This window comes from Phyllostomus hastatus, unplaced genomic scaffold (genome assembly GCF_019186645.2).
Source record: "Phyllostomus hastatus isolate PE091 unplaced genomic scaffold, TTU_PhHast_1.1 phas_scaffold_93, whole genome shotgun sequence".
Classification (NCBI taxonomy): Eukaryota; Metazoa; Chordata; class Mammalia; order Chiroptera; family Phyllostomidae; genus Phyllostomus; species Phyllostomus hastatus.
Window position 1 is genome coordinate 27,789,592 of NW_025334042.1, and position 22,756 is coordinate 27,812,347.

At 35.6% G+C, this 22,756-nt stretch overlaps 1 protein-coding gene across 2 annotated transcripts in view; it reads left to right on the top strand.

The window, feature by feature from the left end:
- The window catches only part of GXYLT1 (glucoside xylosyltransferase 1), a 48,658-nt gene that overhangs the window by 17,957 nt on the left and 7,945 nt on the right, over positions 1-22,756 (top strand). For both annotated transcript variants that reach the window (XM_045829442.1, XM_045829443.1), the window contains 5 exons: positions 1,481-1,652; positions 5,148-5,273; positions 9,082-9,333; positions 16,651-16,774; positions 17,071-17,243. In XM_045829442.1, coding sequence (XP_045685398.1) covers positions 1,481-1,652; positions 5,148-5,273; positions 9,082-9,333; positions 16,651-16,774; positions 17,071-17,243 — 847 coding nt within the window. The remainder of the gene's footprint in view (positions 1-1,480; positions 1,653-5,147; positions 5,274-9,081; positions 9,334-16,650; positions 16,775-17,070; positions 17,244-22,756) is intronic.

Sequence of the window (22,756 nt, forward strand, 5' to 3'; positions counted from 1 at the left end):
TTCCAAAAAGATTATTTTATGCCATAACTATAGATGGGATTTTTATTTTATAGTATAAATGTTATTTAATGACAATACAGTCATACATAATTAGTTCTGTTCTTTAGGTACTGGTAATTATTAGTTCAATGTTAAGGTGCAAGAGGTTTGAAATAGGCCTAGGGCTATTTCCTGCTGCTTTGGGTTAGAAGTGGGGGTCGAACATAGCCTAGGCCCACAACTTGGGTCTAGGGGATATTTCCTTCCAAGATGCAATACTAGTGTTCAACTTGTATGTCTCAGATCTCCTCACACATTTTTACTGCTTACTGATTACTTGGTAAATGGGACTGAATATATGCCAGTGAGAAAAGTTATGTGAAGGAAACTTTTCTTGTAATTAGCATGGGTGAAAATTGGATATAATATTGAAATATTTATGGTTGAATTCATGTATGTGTTTGCTTTATTATTTGTTGGTTAGTGAAAGAGGATGTGGGCAGGGGGTTTAGATGAATTAAGAATGATTTTGAGTGGGCCCTGGCTGGTGTGGCTCGGTGGATTGAGCGCTGGACTGTGAACCAAAGGGTTGCAAGTTCAATTCCCAGTCAGGGCACATGCCTGGGTTGCAGGCCATGTCCCCAGTAGGGGATGCATGAGAGGCAACCACTCATTGATGTTTCCCTCCCTCTCTCCCTCTCTGTCTAAAAATAAATAAATAAAATATTAAAAAAATAATTTTGAGTGGATAATTGTTGCATTTGGGAAATTGGTACATGGGGATCTTTTGCTGTATTCTCCAGTTTTATGTGTGTTTGAGATTTTTTTAAATAATAAAATACAGCCCTGGGTGGCATAGCTCAGTGGATTGAGCTCGGGCTGCAAACCAGGCATTGCAGGTTCGATTCCCAGTCAGGGCACATGCCTGGGTTGCAGGCCATAACCCCCAGCAACCACACATTGATGTCTCTCTCTCTCTCTCTCTCTCTCTCTCTCTCTTTCTCCCCCTCTTCCCACTCTAAAAATAAATAAATAAAATCTTTTAAAAAATAATAAAAATTAAAAAATTGAGTGGAAGATCATGAAATCAGTGATGCTCTCTTTCTCAGTGAGGGGGAGCACTCCTTGAGAGAGTTAAACCCTAGTGCCCTAAGGTATCCAGTGTGAATAATACTTCTCTTGCATGCATCTGGAATGGTGTTAATTATGTACTGTTCTTGCAAGACTTGAGAAAGGAAACTAAGTAGGTTTTTTTTTTTTAATGTTTTGTGGTTCCTAGTGAGGAATGTTGAAAGGCTGGTTGAGGGTATAGAAATTTCTGGTTGAGAGTACAGAAATAGATGATTGAGTCAACATTGTACTGTTTTATAACTTGATTTTTCTTTGCTTTTTAAATAGAAGTTTCGAACTTCAGTTTTTGAACATGGTCACAATACTGTGTTGTTTAACATGTTAACCCTGTACTAAAACTTTTTGAAAATGTGGTTTTCTTTTCTATTAGGTACAGTCTGAAAATACAGCCCATTGAGAGAATGCACCTAGCAGTAGTTGCCTGTGGTGAAAGACTGGAAGAAACTATAACCATGTTGAAGTCAGCGATCATTTTCAGTGTCAAACCTCTTCAGTTCCATGTTTTTGCTGAAGATCAACTACATGATAGTTTTAAAGGCATAGTAAGTATTTAAGACTTAAGTCTGTATAGTTGAATATTTAATGGCATGCTCTAATAGAATGTTGTGTTATTCCTTCATTGAACAAAAACATTCTGTAACTGGCCTTGTAGAGAGGGGACTGTTCCCTGCTCCAACTTCCAGCTGAGAGTCAAGATCTAGGATGTAAAGATGAAGGTTTGTTTTTGAAAGGGAATAGGTTACATGAAGTTTCTGCTAATTATGGAGGTTTAAATTTACTGACTATAGTTCTAGGATGTTTGCCTGGGAAGTCCTGTGATTTAATTTTGCTCCTATCCTTGGCATGTGAGTGCCTCAATCAGAGGGTACACAAAGGTTTGAATTCTGTTTTGAGGAAAGAAAACTCTTGATTGACAATATGGAGGGAAATGGCTTCTTGTTCTGATAAAAAAATTTATTTTGGTTTTATATTAGTTTTAATCAATTTGGCTATAATGTCAGAAAACTCACAATGGAGTAAACAAGACAGAAATTTATTTTTCTCTCACATAAAAGTAGGCAGTCTGTAGTATATGGTGGCTCCACTTCCTCGTGGACTCGGACTTCTGTTTTGTGGCTGAGCCTTCTTTAACTTAAGGCTTGTTCTTCATGATCCAAGATAGCTGCTGAGGCTCTAGCTTTCACCCTCATATTCTAGCCATTGTGAAGGAGGAAGCAGTGAAGAGGGCAGACCCCTCCTTTCCTGTAAGGACTCTTTTCAGAATTTGCACAGGACATTCCTGCCAGTATTTCATTCAACCATACCTAGCTGTTAGTGAGGACTGAGAATATATTCTTTAATTGTGGCAGCCGTGTAACCTCCTTACAGCAACAACAAATTATTATCGTGCAGGAAGAGAACATAAAGATAGGAGGAAGAACATAAAAAAAAGAAAATTCACCTGAAATCTTAATGCCTTGTGTTCTGAGATGGTGGTAAAGAAGATGATAATGAATCTCTTTCCCCTCCCCTTAGCTACACTAAATTAAGCTTTCAGGCAGATTTGGATTTTTATGGTTGGTCTAAACATGTAGAAACATGTATTTGTTTTTTGTTTTTGTTTTTTTTAGTTAAGTTAGTTCATTTTGCACATTGAGTGAAAAAATACTACTTGTAAACCCCGGCTGGCGTAGCTCAGTGGATTGAGCTCGGGTTGCGAACCAAAGTGTTTCAGGTTCGATTCCCAGTCAGGGTACATGCCTGAGTTGCAGGCCATGGCCCCCAGCAACCGCACATTGATGTTTCTCTCTCTCTATCTCCCTCCCTTCCCTCTCTAAAAATAAATAAATAAAATCTTTAAAAAAAATAAAAGAAAAAAGAAAAAATACTACTTGTGATCTCAAGTATTTTAGTTTTCTGCCAAAATCTTTGTTCCAAGAGCTATAAAGCTTTACTTACTGTTTTAAAATATTTCCAGTAGCTATATGAGGGGGGACCCACAAAAAGACTTTGGAATTATCCTCTGGAGGGCAAACGCCTTGTAGTACATGTTTCCGCTGCAGGGTGGGTGTTCTAGGAGCCCATCTGTATCAGTGTACCACCGGCTGGTGTTGTGAGAGGTTGTGGTCAGATTCAATGAATTTTTTTTTGAAGAATCTTTCAACATGTTTGCTGATTTCATGATGTGTGATTTACGTGCTTATCTGCCAACATTGCTCTGAGTGTTCAGCAGTTTTTGACCAAAAAAACGGCATGACCCCCATGCCCCACCCACTCTATTCACCTGATCTTGCCCTGGGTGACTTTCCTTTTGTTTCCCGGGATGAAAAAAATTCCAAAGGGAAATGTTTTGCCCTTGGGGAAGAGGTGAAACAAAAAATGGCAGAAGCACCAAAGGGATCAAAATTGAAGAGTTCAAAAACTGTTTTAGAGTAGTGAAAAAAAATCTCATAGGTGTATCATATCAAATGGAGAGTACTTTGAAGGTGACTGAAGTTTAAACATGTAAGAATCAATAACATGATTTTTTATAAATAAGTTCCAGTTTCTTTTTGGGTCCCCCCTTGTATTTTCAATATGAGATTTTGTGATCTTAATCTCTATCTGGATTGTTTTCTAAAATGTTAACTGAGGAATTAATCCTATCCTAACAGTTCATAGAATAGATTCCTACCAACTGTGGAAACCTTTGAAATTGCAATAAAAAAGTAAAATAAATTTATTGCTTCATTTTATTTATTCATTTTTTAAAAGATTTTATTTATTTTTAGAGAGAGGGGAAAAGAGAGAGAAAGAGAGGGAGAGAAACATCAAATTGTGGTTACCCCTTGTGTGTCCCCCACTGGGGACCTGGCCTTCAACCCAGGCATGTGCCCTGACCAGGAATCAAACCAGTGACTCTTTTGGTTCACAGGCTAGCACTCAATCCACTGAGCCACACTAGCCAGGGCTACTGCTTCATTTTATATGCAGCCTCTTTATTGTGTTCAGATCTGGCTGAGTTATTGCTTGTGTAATACTATTGTTTTAAATTTACTTTTGTTTAATTATCATAGTCAACTCTGAGAATGGTTTTGTTTTTGATGAAAGGTATCAAATATTCTGTGGGACATGTTTTTATTGCAGAAAAGAAGACTAAATATTAGAATGTTTAATTAAAATTACCAAGATTTCATCTTGAAGTTGGTATTGAGAGGATCCATATAGGTTGCTCAGGGAAAATGCTAGTGTTTTTAAACTGATTAACAGAGACATCCAAGTAGTGTGTTGGAAGTAGAGATACTCCCTCAAACTATGTGGAAGGCATTGTTTTAAAAATTCCTTGAACACAGTCATCATTCAAAAAGAACATCTTTCACTTGTTATATAACCTACTTGTTTTGCGACCCTCCCAGTTGTGAATGCTTTGTAAGAAATTTGAATCAACAGTTCCGTTGAAGCAGCAGTGGTAGGTAATACTTAAACTAGATTTGACACAATTCAGTGTCTTGAAATGCATTCAGGATGCTAAAGGGTAAACGTGTTCATTATAGATTTTCAGATGTTTTGCTTTTTTATATGTTACATTGGATATGTATTTAGCATATGTAATATGTGCTATGCATATTAAAAGCACATAGACAAATATTTTCTAGTCAGTTTCATGTAGGTCTGATTTTGAATGTAAACATTGTCTATTATGTCATACATATTATGGTAATAAAATTAGTATTTAATTTTTTTTAGTTTGTTTAAAGATTGAGAAGAATTATGTATCAGGTAAAATTCAGAGAGATGAACAACTTGCAAAGCTCTTTCAACTTTCTGATTTTGTAATTGATTTCCTTAAAACCTTTATTGTGCCTTTGTGGTAGACTCTTTCTAGCATATTACTGTGATTTTAAATGAAATCAAAGTGGTGAGGAAAGAGATTCTGGCTTTCTCTTAACTGTATATAACACAAAATGTATAATATCTTAATTTTTAGCTTTTAAAAATAATCTGTTGATATATGATTTTACAGAGAAAATTAAAAGTGAAACAAATCTAAACTGAGTTGTTTTTTTAATGTTTTTTAGCTTGATAGCTGGTCATTTCTACATACATTTAATTATTCATTATACCCAATAACTTTTCCAAGTGAAAATGCAGCGGAGTGGAAAAAGCTCTTTAAACCATGTGCTTCCCAGAGATTATTCTTACCGGTAAGTTTTTCCCTTGGCAGGGTGATTTTTTTTTTTTTTGGCTCTATTTTTACACACAAGTTAATAAAAGAGTTACATTTAAATCATTAAATAAGCACACGTATACTTTTCCCTTTGAATGTAAAGGAAAAAATACTTTCCCATAGAACAAATAAAAGCTACAATGAAAACCTGTGTTAAGATGAAAAATGTGAGTAATTTCTGTTGAAGTACTATTTCTTACATTTTAATTTATTCAGTGCTATAAACTGGTATATCTCTAAGTAGAAATGGAGGTCGTCAGATTTAATAGAGCTGAGTTTGTTGCCAGCAGAAATGCAGTGGTAGTATCATTTTCAAATTGCAGACTTCATTTATAATTTGGGAAATGAAGTAGATTGCATCATTAAGTAACCCCTTTGTTACCTTTTCTAACTAATATTTTAACTCACAAAAAATTTAAGGCATGTGAACTCAAAGGGACAGGGGAACCATTTATTTAGTGGGGCTGTTCTTTGGTGTTCCCTGGTGATAAACCTTGATGATGATGATGGTGATGATGATGATGATTTTTTTAAAGATTTTATTTATTTATTTTTTAGAGAGGGAAGGGAGGGAGGGAGAGAGAGAGACACAGAGAGAGAGAGAGACAGAGAGAGAGACAGAGAGAGAGACAGAGAGAGAGAGACAGAGAAACATCAATGTGCGGTTGCTGGGGGCCGTGGCCTGCAACCCAGGCATGTGCCCTGACTGGGAATTGAACCTGCGATGCTTTGGTTCACAGCCCGCGCTCAATCCACTGAGCTACGCCAGCCAGGGCTGATTATTATGTTTTTAATCTAAAAATATCCAGAAAGAAGATTACCTGTTTCATTTTGAATTGAAATGAAAAATGATTTCACCCATAGTTTTAAAATTCACAGTAGTTAAATTAGGACCACTACATTGTTTAATATATTTACAGCAGTAGAAATGCTGAATTTAAGAAGCTTACAAGTTTCTTGAAAGTATATGGATTATGGGGAAGAAACTTTAGTTACTTGTTAGTATTAATTGGATTAAGGCAAGTCTTAGCATATTAAAAATGTAGTTTATTGAATTCACAATATCAGTAAGATTTAAAATTATAATTTTGATTGCTGGACCTCCTAACTAGTATCTTAGTTGCTGTGCATAAAAAAATGGGTCCTAGGATCTTTTTCACTTTCCACTTCCGATGTAAGATGCTCACAAATAAGGGATTAAGATGGGGGAAAAAAGCCTAAGAAGTTTTAGATACTTTTAAATATGTAGACTTTATAAGTAAAAAAAGTTTTTACATTGAATTATTGCAGTGTTACATTCACTTAATTTGAATGCCTGTATTTTTGTCAAACACCTGTGATAAAGTGCTGGATACACAGGAATGAATAGAACAGACAGGTTTCTTGTTTTTATTGCTTCTTGTCTAATGTGGGAGAGACATTAAGCAAACACTATATGACATTAAATGAACACAGATAAGTTACTAAAAATGTGATGAAAGAAGTATGAGACTACTGCTATTTATATTCTATTCTTCATTATAGACAAGTTTAATTTTTTTATTTTTAATTACAGTTGACATATATTATGTTAGTTTCAGGAATACAACCCCATGATTGCACATTTATATAACTTATGAAGCGAACATCCCGATAAATCTGATACCTGTCTGACACCATGCATAGTTCCTACAACAGTATTGACATTCCCTGTGCTGTACTGTACCTCCCCATGGCTGTTCTGTAACTACCAATTTGTGGTTCAGAATCACTTCACCTCTTCTACCCATCCCCCAACTCCTCTCCCATCTGGCAGCTGTCAAAATGTTATCTGTACCTGTAAGTCTGTTTCTGTTCTGCTTGTTTATTTGATACTTTAGATACTTTACATATAAGTGAAATCATCCGGCATTTGTCTTTGTCTCTCTGCCTTACTTCACTTACCATAATACCCTCTAGGTCCATCCATGTTGTTGCAAATGGCAAGATTTCATTCTTTTTTATGGCTGAATCATACTCCATTGTATATATGTACCACCACTTCTTTATCCATTCATTTATTGATGTATACTTACAAGTTTAATTTTTGATGTTATAAGATTTGCTAGATCATTTAATGATGTAATCTGGTTGAATTCCTAAATAGAACTTGAAATACAAAAAATACTCAAAATCCTGTCAATTTATCTTCATACTTCACTGTTACTTATGCATCTTTTAAGTTGATGCTTTATTTTTCTAAGTGATAAACCTGTTTTTTTTTACTGAGTTTTCTCTTCCTTTAAAAATGGATGGATCAAAAGAACTAATGCACAGGTGGCAAACACAAGGTCCGCTGGCCAAATCCAGCCGTTCGCCTTGTTTTATCCGGCCCGGCACCTTGTTTCTATAGGGCAGCAGCACCATCATTGAGCTCTCGCTTAACTGTTACGTCGTAGTTACATTTATACAGCCCTAAAATTACACTTGGCCCTTTGAAGGCAACCGCAAGGCTGATGTGGCCCCTGGTGAAAATGAGTTTGACACTCTTGAACTAATAATGTAAGCTCTGCCAACTATTTCCCCCAAAAGGAACCACAGAAGAATACTGATGTGGTTATTGTTTAACATTATGTCTGATCTCCAACTGGCAGGGGCTCCAACAGTGAACTTGGATCTTTATGCAGTGTCTTCCTAGCCTGCAACAATACAGAATCTATAGTCACACATTGTATCATGGTATGGAAGCAGAATGTCGACATAAAAAACAATTACCCTCATTTTCCTTTCTCCAAAAGAGAGAGAGAGACAGAGACAGAGAGAGAGACATATAGACACACATAACATTCTGTTTTAATTGAGGCTTTGAACAGTGAACTTTCCCTCAGATTTTTTTCAGTCTGAAATTAAACCAGCTGGTGAAGGGAATTAGGTGATTTCAGCCTACCAACTGCTTGTTAAGGTCATTGCTTAACTTTAGCTGTAGGAGGAGGTAGCGTCTTTGAAAAGGAGCAGAATCAACATCAAGCTCTTACCCTTATATTTTTAACTAAAAAGGTTTAGGTTAAACTAATTATTGAGTCTTACCAATACACAGGGGTAGGCAATAAATTTAAATTTGCATGAGTCAGATTCTAAAGTTCATAAGTAAGGCAGAAATTTAAAAAAAAATTACCTTTGAAAATCCCTGCAGAAGACATGGAGATTCAATATCTCTCAGAAAGTAACAGTATAGCAGTCTGTCTTCCAAGACATGAAGTCTTGTCTTTACTCTTGCTAAGCGTGTGCACATTTTCTTTGATTTGTTGGTGCAGGGGGATAGTAAGCACACAAGTATGAGCTTGGACTTGTACTAGGTAGTCTGGGTTCCAATTTTCACTCTACCATTTACTAGTTGGGACCAAAATGATGTACAGGCACCAGCCATTAGTGTTATAAGCCAAGGGAACAAGTTCAGAAGATCTTCACTTGTATTGGTTTATTTCTTTATCTATCCCAAGAAATTAAGATTTGAGATAGAAATTCACCTAAGTCAATGTTTTTTCCTTAAAATTTTCTCCCTAACCTCAGAATAGTGCTTTTATTTTATTCTGATTGTTAAGAATTTTTGTTCTGATCTGTTTTTATAGCTTTTCTTCTCTAAAAGTTAATATAAAGATTAACATAATACATATATGCTGTAAAAATGACAGATTGAGGAAAAATCACTTTAAAAAGTTGATGTAAATTAGCTTATCTCTTAGGTATTTCTTTGTAATTAAAGCCTCTTTTATATTTTATTAAATAAATAGAATTATAGTTAGTGATTCAAATATCTCTCCTCATAGTTAATCCTGAAAGAAGTTGACTCACTATTGTATGTCGATACCGATATCCTATTTTTACGGCCCGTTGATGACATTTGGTCTTTGCTGAAGAAATTTAATTCCACACAAATTGCTGCAATGGCACCAGAACATGAAGAGCCTCGAATAGGATGGTATAACCGCTTTGCCAGGCATCCATACTACGGAAAAACTGGAGTGAACTCTGGAGTTATGTTGATGAACATGACTAGAATGAGAAGGAAGTATTTCAAGGTAAGTCAGTGATAGAGGTAGTTGGTTAACATTACTTTATTTTCCCTTCACATTGGTTTCTAATTGAATTTTGCTTTATTAAAAACTAGGCTGAACTATTCAGAATTTTTCCATTTACATGAAATATTTGAAGAAATGTGTTCTTAGTATTTTGTTTATTAGGGCATTACAGTAGCTCGAACCAGATAGCATTACAACGAAGTAAAATAATACACTGTAGTGAACATCATCTTCCTAGGTGGTTATTATTCCAGGCAGTAGTTGTCATTTTGTGGTGGTTGCAGCCATAGACTTGAGTCTAAAGTATGATACATCGTGGAAGGAACACAAAGAGTTGTTAAGAGTATAAGACTCTGAATCCTGCTGGCTTGGTTCAAGCTCTAGGACCTTGGGTAAGTTTTGAATGTCTGTGGACTTTAGTTTTCTCATCTGTGAAATGAGGATGATAAGTAACAGTACCTATGTCATAAGTATTTGTGAGGATGAATTAGCACAGTGACTAACATAGAGTAAATGTGCAGAGCATGGCACATAGTTAAGCACTCCAATGTTAGCTAAAATCAGTGACTTCTGAAACACCCATATAGACTTACTGTTTCTCTCTTTGCATCTAGTTAGGACTAAAGTAAACATTAAGAGATATTACGTCTTACATGATATGCATATATGCAAGGTCTGTCCGGAAAAAGTCCAGCCATTGTTAATATATTGTGTGACATCAGTGTAACCTGGCAGTTGAGGAGAGTGGACTGGAATGCACATACATGAATAATGACGATTTCACTGTACTAGTCAATGGGGGGTGATAGACACAGTTTGAGTGAGCATGTGTACTGTGTGGCCATCACATTCAAAGTAACCGAGTGTGTAGAGCAGTGGATCTGCATCAAATTTTGCGTTAAGCTTGAACATTCCTCCACGGAAACTATCCAGATGATTTAGAAATCCGCAGTTATGGGTAACTGGTGACTGACAGCTTCATCACAACAACGCATTCTGCTCATGCATCACTTCTTCTGCAGAGTGTTTTTGGCAAAACATCAAATCACCCAGGTGACTCAGCCCACCTACAGCCCAGATCTGGTGCCCTGTTACTTTGGGCTTTTCCAAAAACTAAAATCACCTTTGAAAAGGAAGAGATTTCAGACCATTGAAGAGATTCAGGAAAATACAAGGGGACAGCTGATGGCGTAGGGAGAAGTGTGTGAGGTCTCAAAGTGCCTACTTTGAAGGGGACTGAGGTATCACTATCCTATATACGGTGTTTTTTGTATCTTCAATAAATGTCTCTATTTTTCATCTTACATGGCTGCATACCATCTGGGCAGACCTTATATGTATGTTTATATATGTATGTCTGATACTTTTCTTATGGCTTCTGGTGGAACAGAATTTACATTGTTACTTATTACCCTTTTTACATGTGTGATTTAAATCTTGCCTCATTTAGAGTTGTTCCTCTTTGGTACAGGCAGCAGTAATGCTTGTTGCCATCACCACATCCTGACACTTCAGCCTTAGGACAGACCGTTTATACCCATCACTCTTATCTTCTATAGACCTAGTAAATCTAAGCTTTTTTTTTTTTTTTAATAAAGCTTTTCCATTTTCTGAACCTTTCTGGAAACTTGATTTGATTTCATTTTACGTTTGTCTCCCACAATTGAATGGATTAATGAGGCTGGTGTAACCTGTGTTCTTGCCTAATAGTGAACATCTTTCTTCATTTACCCAACTTGTTAATATATCTTGAGTTTTGAAATTTCATGTACTGTAAATTTACTAAATAAGGTATAAAACTATGAGTTTTTTCCCCTTTTCTATGCACAGTAATAGTATACCAGAAGATGGTGCTATAAGATTATCTGCTAAGGAATAATGTGACTTCTCAGTAACCCTTCATTTGAAATTCACAGAATTATGAGAAACCTAGTGTTACAAACAACCTTAGAGATAATTTAGTGTAACACCATTGTTCAGTTTTAAAAAATTTTCTAAATGCTGCTATACAGTTAAAATCTATGATTATTTTTACTAACTTTTTACTTATTTAAATGTCATTCTTAAATATTATAATAGTTTCTCCCCTTTTCTCTTTTTGTCTGTGGCATATTCTAAATAATCTGGAGATGTAGATATGGAACTTAACATCATTTTTAAACTTTCAGTCTTGCTTTCTTCTGTGTGTTAATGACTCAATGAAGAAAACTGAGAGGCATGATTGTACATTAATCAGTAGGTACAGTTTGCTTCACTTACTGTCTCTTATGTTCCAAACAACCCTCTTCTTGGTCACTGGGAATGACACAAATTGGCTTTGCTTTCAAATGTTATTATAATTATGAGTTCTGGGATGCTTCCACGAAATTTGTTGAGTTTTTAATCCCTTTTTCATAATCTTTCTTTGTTTTCCTGATTGCTTTCCAGGCTGTATCTGTAGCAAACATTGCTTTGTTTTTTCCTAATTTTACAGTTTCTGGCACAGATCTTAAATTTTAGAGCTCTAGTGATGTAACTGAATTACTTGTAATAACTTTCCAAACTATTTCATACAGATCCATGGATATTGTCCCATAGTTCTTACCACATGAAGAGTTGTAAGACGACCCATTTAGGATAATGGCCATGTTTTAAATTCTTGCTGCTTTGCTGTCTCCCAATTTGTAACATTTATGACTGTTCAGTTCTAACCTGATGTATTATAGTTATATATATATTAAAAGTAGTAAAGATTCTGCCCCAGCCAGTGTGGCTCAGTTGGTTGGAGTGTTGTCCTGTGGACCAAAAGGTCTCAGTTTCTATTCCCAGTCAGGGTACATACCTGGGTTGTGGGTTCAGTCCCTGGTTGGGGTGTGTACGAGGGGCAATCAGTAAATGTTTCTCTCTCACATTGATGTTTCCCCCTCTTTCTCCTTCCCTTCTCCCTCTCTAAAATAAATTTTAAAAAGTAGTACAAATTCTACTTTTTCATTCTTTCTTCATCATAATGCCTGATAGACGATGGTATAACTGGTTAAAGTGTTGCTTTGTGTTTTGTGTTATTGTATGTGCAGTATTGGATCCCTGTTAGGATATTTCTTAACTTTTTTCTATTTATTACAGAAAAAAAGAAGAATAAATAAGGCATCTTGGGAATCCTTTCCTTCTTTGTCTACTGTACCCATCCATTTCCTGCCATATATTACTTTTCACAGTAATTTTTGTCATTTTTCTCCACCTATTGAGAACAGGAGGTGACTTCTGTTCAACTTTGTATTCTCAATATTCTCAATATTTAGTATGGAGCCTGGCATAAAGTGACAACTCAGTAGATAATCATGGCAAAAGACAGATGAAAATTTTAGAAACTAGGACTTTAATAAATTATTGAAAACTCTGAGAAAAAAGAACACTTACCATGGAGTGGACATGGTAGTTACTTTTACGTATTTGAAAGATGTATGTGACAGAGAACTTTTACTGGTTTATATATACTATATACCTTATGAGAATAGAATATCAATGGATATCTTACCAAAAGGGATAGAATTTTCAGAGATGAGTGGAGTAGCTAATCTTTGGGAATTGATGAGTTTGTTTCTAGCATTGTTGGAACATAATATGAATAGCTGCCTGTCATTTTCATATTTATAAGGTAGACTGGTAATGATAATGAGCCTATGTGTTTTCAAAAGATAGATAATTCTAAAAATGAAACTAATTGATCTTAATATAATACATTTGCCATTTGCATGTTGGTAGTAGTTTTCTAAAATTAGTAAATTAGAATTATGTTTGGGGTGGGTAAAAGTAGGTGTGCAATTGTTCAAATAGAAAATAATTCAGTAATAATAACACGAATAAATTCTTTTGTGTACTCATAACTGCCAAACCCCTGTGTTTTTTTAAATTGTGAAACTAAATTATACTAATAAAATTTACATAATTCATTGTATGTAAACTTAAAAAAAACATCACATTGTGTGTAGAGTTCCCCCGTTACACACCACTCTCCCCAGTTTAATTTCTTTGCCCAAATGACATAAACTTTGCGATGTACCATATTCTCTAGGCCCTTTAAAAAATCTAATTTGCAACTCATACACATGTATATTAGCACGTATATATAGGGTCCTTTTATACATCTTTACCTTGCTTTTGTTTTTACTTAGTAAGTATATAATTGATTGCTTTTTGTCAGTATACATAGTCTATCACATTTTTAATGTACACATGGTATTGTGGAGAATGGATAATTCTGTTTTATTGTTCTTGTGTACTAGTATGAACATGAAGTTATATGGCTGAAAAATATCTCATTTTAATTTGTATTTTTCTGACTCTGCTACCAGTATAAAAATCTTTCAATACAATTTTTAGTTATTCCTTTTTCCTCCTTTATGAATAGCTCTTTGTTCATAACTTTGAACTCTTTGTGTACTTGATTGTTTTTCTAATTCTGTTGACTTGAACTCCTTTTATGTATAATGGCTTTACACTAAACTCATTTCTCATTTTCATTGGTTGTCTTGGATATTCTAGGTTACATCATCAGCAAATAATATGAGTTGTTGCTTCTTGTCCAGTATTTTTCTAGTGAGATTTTTTTTCAGTCATAAAGATTTTTTTACCCCCTTTGATTTTTTTTCCCCCTCAAGACTATATTGGACCTTGTATTAATTGATTTTTTCTTTGAATAGATATATTTATGTATGTGTATGTGTAAATCTGTCTGTCTGTCTGTCTGTCTGTGTACATGTGAAGAGATTGGGCCCAGTGAGAACTTGGGCATGGCATGGTACAGCGGTTCCACCAGTCCTGTCTGTTAACTGTGTTGCTGCTCTTTGTCCTTGTATAAGTCATATTTCCTTTGCAGATTCTAAGAACATTTTGTTAACCCATTCAGTGACTTCTTTCAGAGTCATCCTTTCAATAAAGTATTTTCTTATTTCCTTAAGTCATACTAGTTGTAGTCATTTTCCAGATTTGGGGGGAGGAGGGACTTTTGATTATTTTATAATGACTGTGATTACTGCACTATGACATACTTCACACAAAGGTAATACAATTATAGCAGATCAAATTTAGTTTATTGTTTTCTTCATTTGTACGTATTGCAAAATGACCCCCACAATAAGTCCAGTTAACATTCATCACCATACATGGTTATAATTTTTTTCATCTGATGAGAACTTGATAAACTCTATTCTCCTAGCTACTTTCAGATATGCACTACCATATTATTCAATGAAGTCTCCATGCTGTACATTACAGCCTAATGACTTACTCATTTTGAAACTGGAAATGTGTGCCTTTGGCTCCCATTTTGCCCATCTCCTACCCTCTACCTCAGGTAGCCACCAATCTTTTCTCTGTATTGATGAGCTTGTGTTTTTTAAAATTTTGTTTAGATTTTTAGATTTCATAAGTAAGTGAGAGTGTGCCATGTTTATCTCTTCCTGTCTTATTTCACTTGGCATAATGCCTTAAAATTCTATCCATGTCATTTCTTTTTTAAAAATTATTTTATTGTTGTTCAACTGTAGTTGTTTGCATTCCCCTGCCCACCCCAGCCAAACCCACCTCCCTCCCTTGCTTCCATCCACCCCCCTTGGTTTTGTCCATGTGTTCTTTATAGTAGTTCCTGAAAACCCTTCTCCCCTCTGTCCCTTCCCCCCTCCCCTCTGGTTACTGTCAGATTGTTCTCAATTTCAGTGTCTCTGGTTATAAGATCAAATTTAGTTTAAGAGTGTGTGTGTGTGTGTGTGTGTGTGTTTCCAGGAATTCTAGCTTCTTCAGTGATAGATTGTTTATACCCACATTGAGTTTATTATGTATCCTAGTATAGCTATAACAGTGTTTTTCAAACTTTGGAGGAGGATTATTTATTTATTTATGCATTTATTTAATTTTAGAGAGAAAGGAGGCGGAGGAAGAAAGAAAGAAAGGGAGAGAAACATCAATGTGACACAGAAACATCAATCTGTTGCCTCTTGTTCTTTCCCCAGTCAGGGACTGAACCCACAACCTAGGCATGTGCCCTGACCAGGAATGGAACTGGAAACCTTTTGGTCCATGGGACAGCTCCCAATTTACTAAGCCACACCAATAAGGGCCTTTTTAAAAAAATTCACAATCTGTCATGAGCTGATACTTTTTAAAAAATGATGTAATAAATAAGTTACTAGAAAAATACTAGATTAAATAGACATAAAATTATTCTGTTAAATTGCTATAAAAGTATTTAAACCTTTTTCTTAATTTCTGTACTTAGCCTTGTAGAGGGCATGAAAAATTCACTGACTGGCATGCTGCACACTGCACTTTCAGGAATACTGGTTTAAGTCTGGAGAGTTTAAGAGATTCAAAGAGGTATAAGAAGCTTACTATTTAACCCCATCTTTTCACACTCCAGATTCATATGATCCAGAGACCTCTTTCAATGCTGTTGTTTACTTAGGTATTTGTGTTTTAAAATAATCTATGAGGCTGAAAAGGCAACTGATGAAATTCAGTATCTTTTTTTTTCTTTTTAATTCTCACCCGAGGATATGTTTACTGATTTTAGAGAGAAAGGAAGATGAGGAGAGTGGGAAAGGGGGGGAGAGAGAAAGAGAAATAGTAACATTGTTGTGAGGAAGAAGCATCAATACAAGTATCTCTCACATGCACCCTGACCCGAGACTGAACCCCCAACCTAGGTATGTGCCCTGACTAGGGATTGAACCCGGAACCCTTTGCTATATGGGACAATGCTATAACCAACTGAGCTACCTGGCCAGGGCCAGTATCTATTTTTGATAATATCAGTTTCAAATGATCGCTTTGAAATGCCAGTTATAAAAGATGAGCAAATCAGTCTAAGAATAATAGTAATCATGGCAAGAATAGTAAAAGCTACCCATGTATGTACCATGTGTCAGGTACTGTTAGAAATACTTTTTAATTGTGTAGTTACAGATTTAATCCTCAATAACTCTGACACAGAGGCAGACACTTTCTCTAGACATATGACAGAGATACTGAAATGCTCTGCTTTTTAAGATGAGGTCATGGTCATAAGACTTACTATTTCCTACTTCACATTTCTCTCCCAACTTTATTAGTGTTATCACTTCTCCATGCAGCTTCAGATAGCTTCTTTGTCTTCTCCACTCCAGCTGGACAGCCTTACTCACATTTAGGTTTACATTAGAGTCACTGGATTTCATAACAAAAGAAGTTTATGTTTACTCTTGTTACTCTGTAATGATTGCTAAGGAAAGAAGGGGGAACTGTCATCATGCTGCCATTTTGAGCCTGGAAGCCTGAGGACCTTTTCACTGTGTTTGCCAACAGAACGACATGACACCTGCGCGGCTGCGATGGGGCGACATCCTGATGCCACTGCTCAAAAAATACAAGCTGAATATCACATGGGGTGACCAGGATCTGTTGAATATCATATTTTTTCATAATCCAGGTACCCATTTAATTTCACTAATTCTTTGCATTTGTAGAAAAATCATAATAGTCAAAATGATGAAGTGTATTTATTTGATTTTGGCTTATAAATGATTATCACTATGTTAAAGACAGTAAAACTTTTCTTGAATATTGATTTAGTAGGAAGAGATCTAAATGCTAAACCTATTTTAATTCACTATTTTAAATTTTATTCTGTAAGGACTGTATTTTTAAACTGAAATTTTTGCAAACTATGAATTTTGTGGAATTATGCTGGTTATTTGCTTCATTGTTTTGTCTTTCTTCACATAGAAAGCCTTTTTGTTTTTCCATGTCAATGGAATTATCGGCCAGATCATTGTATCTATGGAAGTAATTGCCTAGAAGCAGAAGAAGAAGGAATCTTTGTTCTTCATGGGAACAGAGGTGTTTACCATGATGATAAGCAACCAGCATTTAGAGCTGTTTATGAAGCACTGAGAAATGTAAGCATTTTTTAAAAAGTTTTTATGTGGAAATACTTGCAAGCTTACAGAGAATCTGTGAGAATAGTACAAGAATTTCCATATCCTTTACTGCTGGAAGTGGGTGTGTTGTTCACATTTTACCCCATTTGCTTTATCATTGGTTCTCTTTATAATACATTTTTTTCTGAATCATTTGACTATAAGTTGAGTACATTATGTGTTTTTACCCCTAATAACTTGTGTGTTTTCACTAAGGATAAGGATGTTTTCTTATTACCCTCTGTACAAATATCAGACTCAGGAAGTTTCACATTTGATATAATACTTTACCATCCACGTGGCTTCACTCTTCTTTGATCTAGAACAGTTTCTCAGTCTTTCTTCATCTTTTATGGCATTGGCATTTTTGGGAGAATAGAGCCCCTTAACCGCTTTCATTGTTAGAATGTTCTTCATATTGGCTCCTGTGATGTTTTCTTATGATTAGGTTCAGGGTGCTCCCTCCTGCCCAGCATGCTATTTAGGTGAATTTGTGCTCGTCTCAGGATATCACATTCACACTCACCTCTGTCTGCTTGCCTCTCATCGGTGACATTGGTTTTAATCACCCAGTCAAAACGTTCAGTTTATCCATTGTATAGTTATTTTTCCTCTTGTAAACAGTTTACGGGGAGACTCTTTAAAATCATATAAATACCCTGCTCATCAGAATGTCCACAGTAGGGTTAGAGCCCATTGTTGCACGTCTTCACTGTTGTTGCAAATTGGTGATTGTCCAACTCGAGCACTCCTTCCACATACAGCTTTGGCACTGTGCACTCAGTCCCTTTTGGACCATTTATTGATCTATACATTATTAGTATGAAATCAGTATGTATTTTTCTGATGGTTTATAATGCGTTATTCCTTTTTATTTATGTTCAAAATTTGGTCATTGGGAGCCCCTTTTGGCTACCACCTCTTGTGCCCTTTTGACACATTCCCATCGTTATTTTGAGTAATTCACATTATTGTTTTTGAGTAATTCATTACTTGTCCCAACAAATTATTCCAGGCTTAACTTGATATGCCTTCCCTACTGCAGCCCTGAAATTAACTATATGACAAAGGAGCCTTGTCCTTTTGGTGAGCTCTGGGTGCTGGGCATGCTTATTGCTATAAGGGTATCTTTACTTCTTAGCCCTTCCAGTAACAGAGCTAGGAAATGTAAACACACACACTCTTACAATAATGCACCCACACCAGTGCACCTATTTCTGTTCCCCCAAGGCCTTTCCTTGCCATTTTCTATTCTGTGTTTGTGTGTTTTATCTCCTTCTATAGTTAGAATCCTGGCTCCTAACATGAAACATTTCCTCATTTGCTTAATCCTACAGTACATCTAAAATTATTTGAAAAATGCTCTATTCATAACTATTATCTCTGCTCCCCACTTCACAAAAAACCAACCTATTAAGAAGAGTTAAGGATTATTTTCAGTCCTTTATCTTCCCCTCCCATGCCCCAGGACGAGGGTGTACACTCTATAATTGTGTTCAGAAGTTACTTGAATTAGTTCTTTTATTCTCCCTTTCAGTGAAGTTAATTTTATTCATTTGGAATACCTTTGGGATCGTTTGTTTCAGTATGCTTTTAGTTTTAAGTATTTTCTCCCTGTCCCTGTTGATTTAACTTGCATTTGATATGTGGAGTACTAATAGATTTAAAAAACTTAAACTGTGTAAGGGTTTACTTAGAACTATCACTCTTTCCCCTCCTTTCACCCCCCCCCCCCAATCCCGTAGGTTTTCTGGTCTGTCCTTCCTACATACATGAGCAGATATGTGTGTGTTTGTAATTCCCCACTTCTTAAACAGAATGTAGCATACAGTTGATACATTTTTGCTCTTTAATTTTTTAAATTAAAATATTCTGGAAATGCATGCATTTATATATATCTTTCTCATTTTTTATAGCTGTATGATACTCTATCATTCATGCACCAAAATTTACTCAATTCGTCTTATATTTGAATAATTTGTTAGTTTTCTAACGATTTGAATTACAAATGATATAGAAGTGTAGAACTGTGCCATATGTATATTTGTATTATTGGGAAATGTGACTCAGGGTAAATTCCTGGAAGTGAGGTTGGTGGATTGATGGTCATGCCTGTTTCACCTGCAGAGAGATTGTTGCCTTCCCACCAACCATTTATGAGGAGTCCTGACTTCCACAGCTTCCTCAGTGGAATGTACTAACAGGCTTTAAAAATGTTGCCTTTTAGATGAGTAAGAAATGGCATCTTAGTTTAGTTTTAATTTGTATTTCTCTTATGAATGAGGTGAGCATCTTTTTATGTGTTAAAGAGCCATTTTTATATCTTTTTTTGGTGAATTTTCTTTCAGCTCTTTCACCTATTTGCAGTGTTTTAAAAATAACTTGATTGATACATACTGTATATTCCACAAAGTTCATCCATTTAAAATGTAAAATCAGTGATCATTGAGCATATTTGCAGAGTGATGTAACCATCACCGTGAAGGTGTTTTGGTCATTACTTCCCTGACCCTGACAGCTGTAGCAAGTTCTTTGTGTATCAGGGATATCAGTCCTTTATCTGCAATTTCTGTTAAATGTTTTTTTCCCAGTTTTAACTTTGTGGCATTTTTTTTTTTGCCATTCAATCTGGATTTTATTTAAAGATTTTATTTATTTATGTTTAGAGAGAGGGGAAGGGAAGGAGAAAGAAAGGGAAAGAAACATCTATCAGTTGCCTTCCGTGTCCCGTCTGGGGACCAACCCCGAAACCCAGGCAGGTGCCCTGACTGAAAATTGAACCAGTGACCTGTTGCTTTGTGGGATGATGCCCAACCAACTGAGCTATACTGGTCAGGGCTCAATCTGATTTTTTAAAACATTTTGTGTAATCAGTTTATTGACTTTTTTTTAAGCATAATTAGAAAGCCTTTTTGTAACTAAGGTTATAGAAAAATTCACCTATGTATTAGTTTTATTTATTACATTTAGTTCTTTGCTCAATTTGGAATTTACTCTTTTGTATTGGGTCAGGAATAGATCTAATTTGATCTTTTTCCGAATGGCATTCTTGTCCCAGCACCATTTATTTAAAAGTCTATCTTTAACCCAAAGATTTGAGATACTGACCTGACCTTATCATATACTGAAGTTGCATTTGTGATTTCTGGGTTTTCTATTTCACTTTACTGGTCTGTTCATTGGTACACTAATGTCATTACACTGTTTCACTCATTAAGGCCTTATGCTGTGTTTTATTCTCTGGGAAGGCCACTTCCTCTTCATAGCTTGTCCTTCTCAGAGTGCTCCTAAATTTTGTATATTTATTTTTCCACAGATACCAGCTCCTTTAACTACATAAAAATCTTGTTGGTATCTTTATTGAGAGTGTGTCAGCTTCATATATTAGGGGCTGCTGACATTTTGATGGTGTCGAGACATCTTAAGAACAGGGGCTCTCTTTTCATTTGTGTTTTTCAGGAATATCTTAATGGTTTTCTTTATATAGATTTTGAACATATATTGAGTTTATGCTTAAGTATTTTATCCTCTTTGTTGCCTTTGTAAATGGGGTTTTCTTATTTTTCAGAATTCTCTTTCACTGAGTTTGGGAGGGGGGGATTATACTGCTCCTCCCTCCACCACTGCCCTAGATAGCTGTTCTCTCTGTTTTTTTTTTTCTTGTTCTTGTAGTCCTCTTTTGTGTAACTATGGTGGTTTGACGAGGGGCGGTGGTTATACTTCACACACCTCTAGATCAGGGGTGTCCAACCCACGGGCCGCCTGTGGCCCCTGATGGCTGTGAATGTGGCCCAACACAAAACTGTAAATTTACTTAAAACATTACTTGGTTTTATTACTAAGTTTTATACTTTTAGATATGTACATTTTCTATATTAGCAGTCACAAACTTGGGACCTGCCTGACGATTTTAAAGATTATTGAAAGGGCTGCTGCATAGGTTAGTTAGGGTTATTATGCGAGGACTTTTTTGCTTACCTGTGGTGGCGGATATCACGAAAATTATGCGCGGACTTTTTTTTTGTTGTTGTTCATCAGTTTTTGTTAGTGTTTGTGTATTTAATGTGTGGCCCAAGACAACTCTTTCTGTAGTATGCTCAGAGACGCCAAAAGGTTACATACTCCTGCTCTAGACTGATGCATGAAACCAGGTCTCTGAACATGTTGTGGACCAAGAGATTGAGCAAATTCAAGTAAGGATTGAATTTATGATTTTGTGTAGCGAGCCGTGTCACTTGCTGTGCCTGCAGGTAGTTTACTGATACCTGGGGAGATGTGTCTGTGACCACTTACCTCTCATGTAGTTCTCTCTTTTAGGCTGGGCTGTGCCTTATCTTATATGGATGTGAAGACAAAACATAAGCAAATACTAGGAGTGCTAGTTTGGTTTTCATGTGGGGGTCAGAAGAGCTGATGTCCCTACTGGCTGGGTTCTCATTCTAATTAATTTCCAATGACCGAAAACCTCTGGTCTGGTACAGCCTAATTAATAGGAATGAGTATAAAAATACTTAGCACACAGTGGTCTAGTGACCCACTGTGACTCGACACAGCTACACTCATTGAAGAATGTAAAAGTTAGTATGGATGTTCATTTAATGTAGATTCAGAAATCAATATATATAAATGATGCTTTTTCAAGGGTTTTCAGAAGGTGATAAAAATGAAGAGAAGTACTTTTAGGGGTTCTGACACTGCAGGACACAAAAGAAATGAATTCTTATAAAAATTCAGTTTGTTTCCTTTGAGCATTAAAAATCCATTATTAAAGAATTAAATCTTGCTAATTTATTTGATCTTTTATAAATATGTACCTTTAAAAAGATGAGTAATAGTTTTAGGCTGATTAATTACACTTGATTTTTTAATAAGTCTTTTAAAAGGATCTCAATACTGAATTAATGATTTTTTCTGTTTTGGGTCTGCAGTAACTCCCATTTATGAAGTTAATCAGCCTTTTATGTTGTTTTTGGTTAGCGATTTTATCTTCCCTTATCTATAATTCAGTGAGAGGTAAATTTTTTAAAAAATTACATTCAGACAAAGGTATTTATGCAAGTTTCAGGCAGACACTTAGTCACAGCCATCGAATATAGTGAACAATATAAATAATAAAGGAGTGAATAATTTTTAAATTGTAAGTGCATGGCTGTGTCTGCCAGCAAATCAGTTTTTACAGTCCATACATATTAAATATTAGTTGTTGGGTGAATAAAAATATTAAGATTAAAAATTACAAATTCAAAGTGGGAACATCATATTTTATTACAGTATCAGATACTTTAATGTATTTTCTGAATTATTACATTTCTTGATATTTGTATGTTAATTTTGATTCACTTCATACCCTGCTCATATTTGCATAGCTGTCTCTGCACGGGAGTCTTGAGTATGTACCTTTTACCCTACCTTCTTAAAGATAGTTGCACCCAGCATTTGTTGAACTGCCATTCTGCCATATTTTAAGAACATGTTCTGTTCTCTGAAAATGC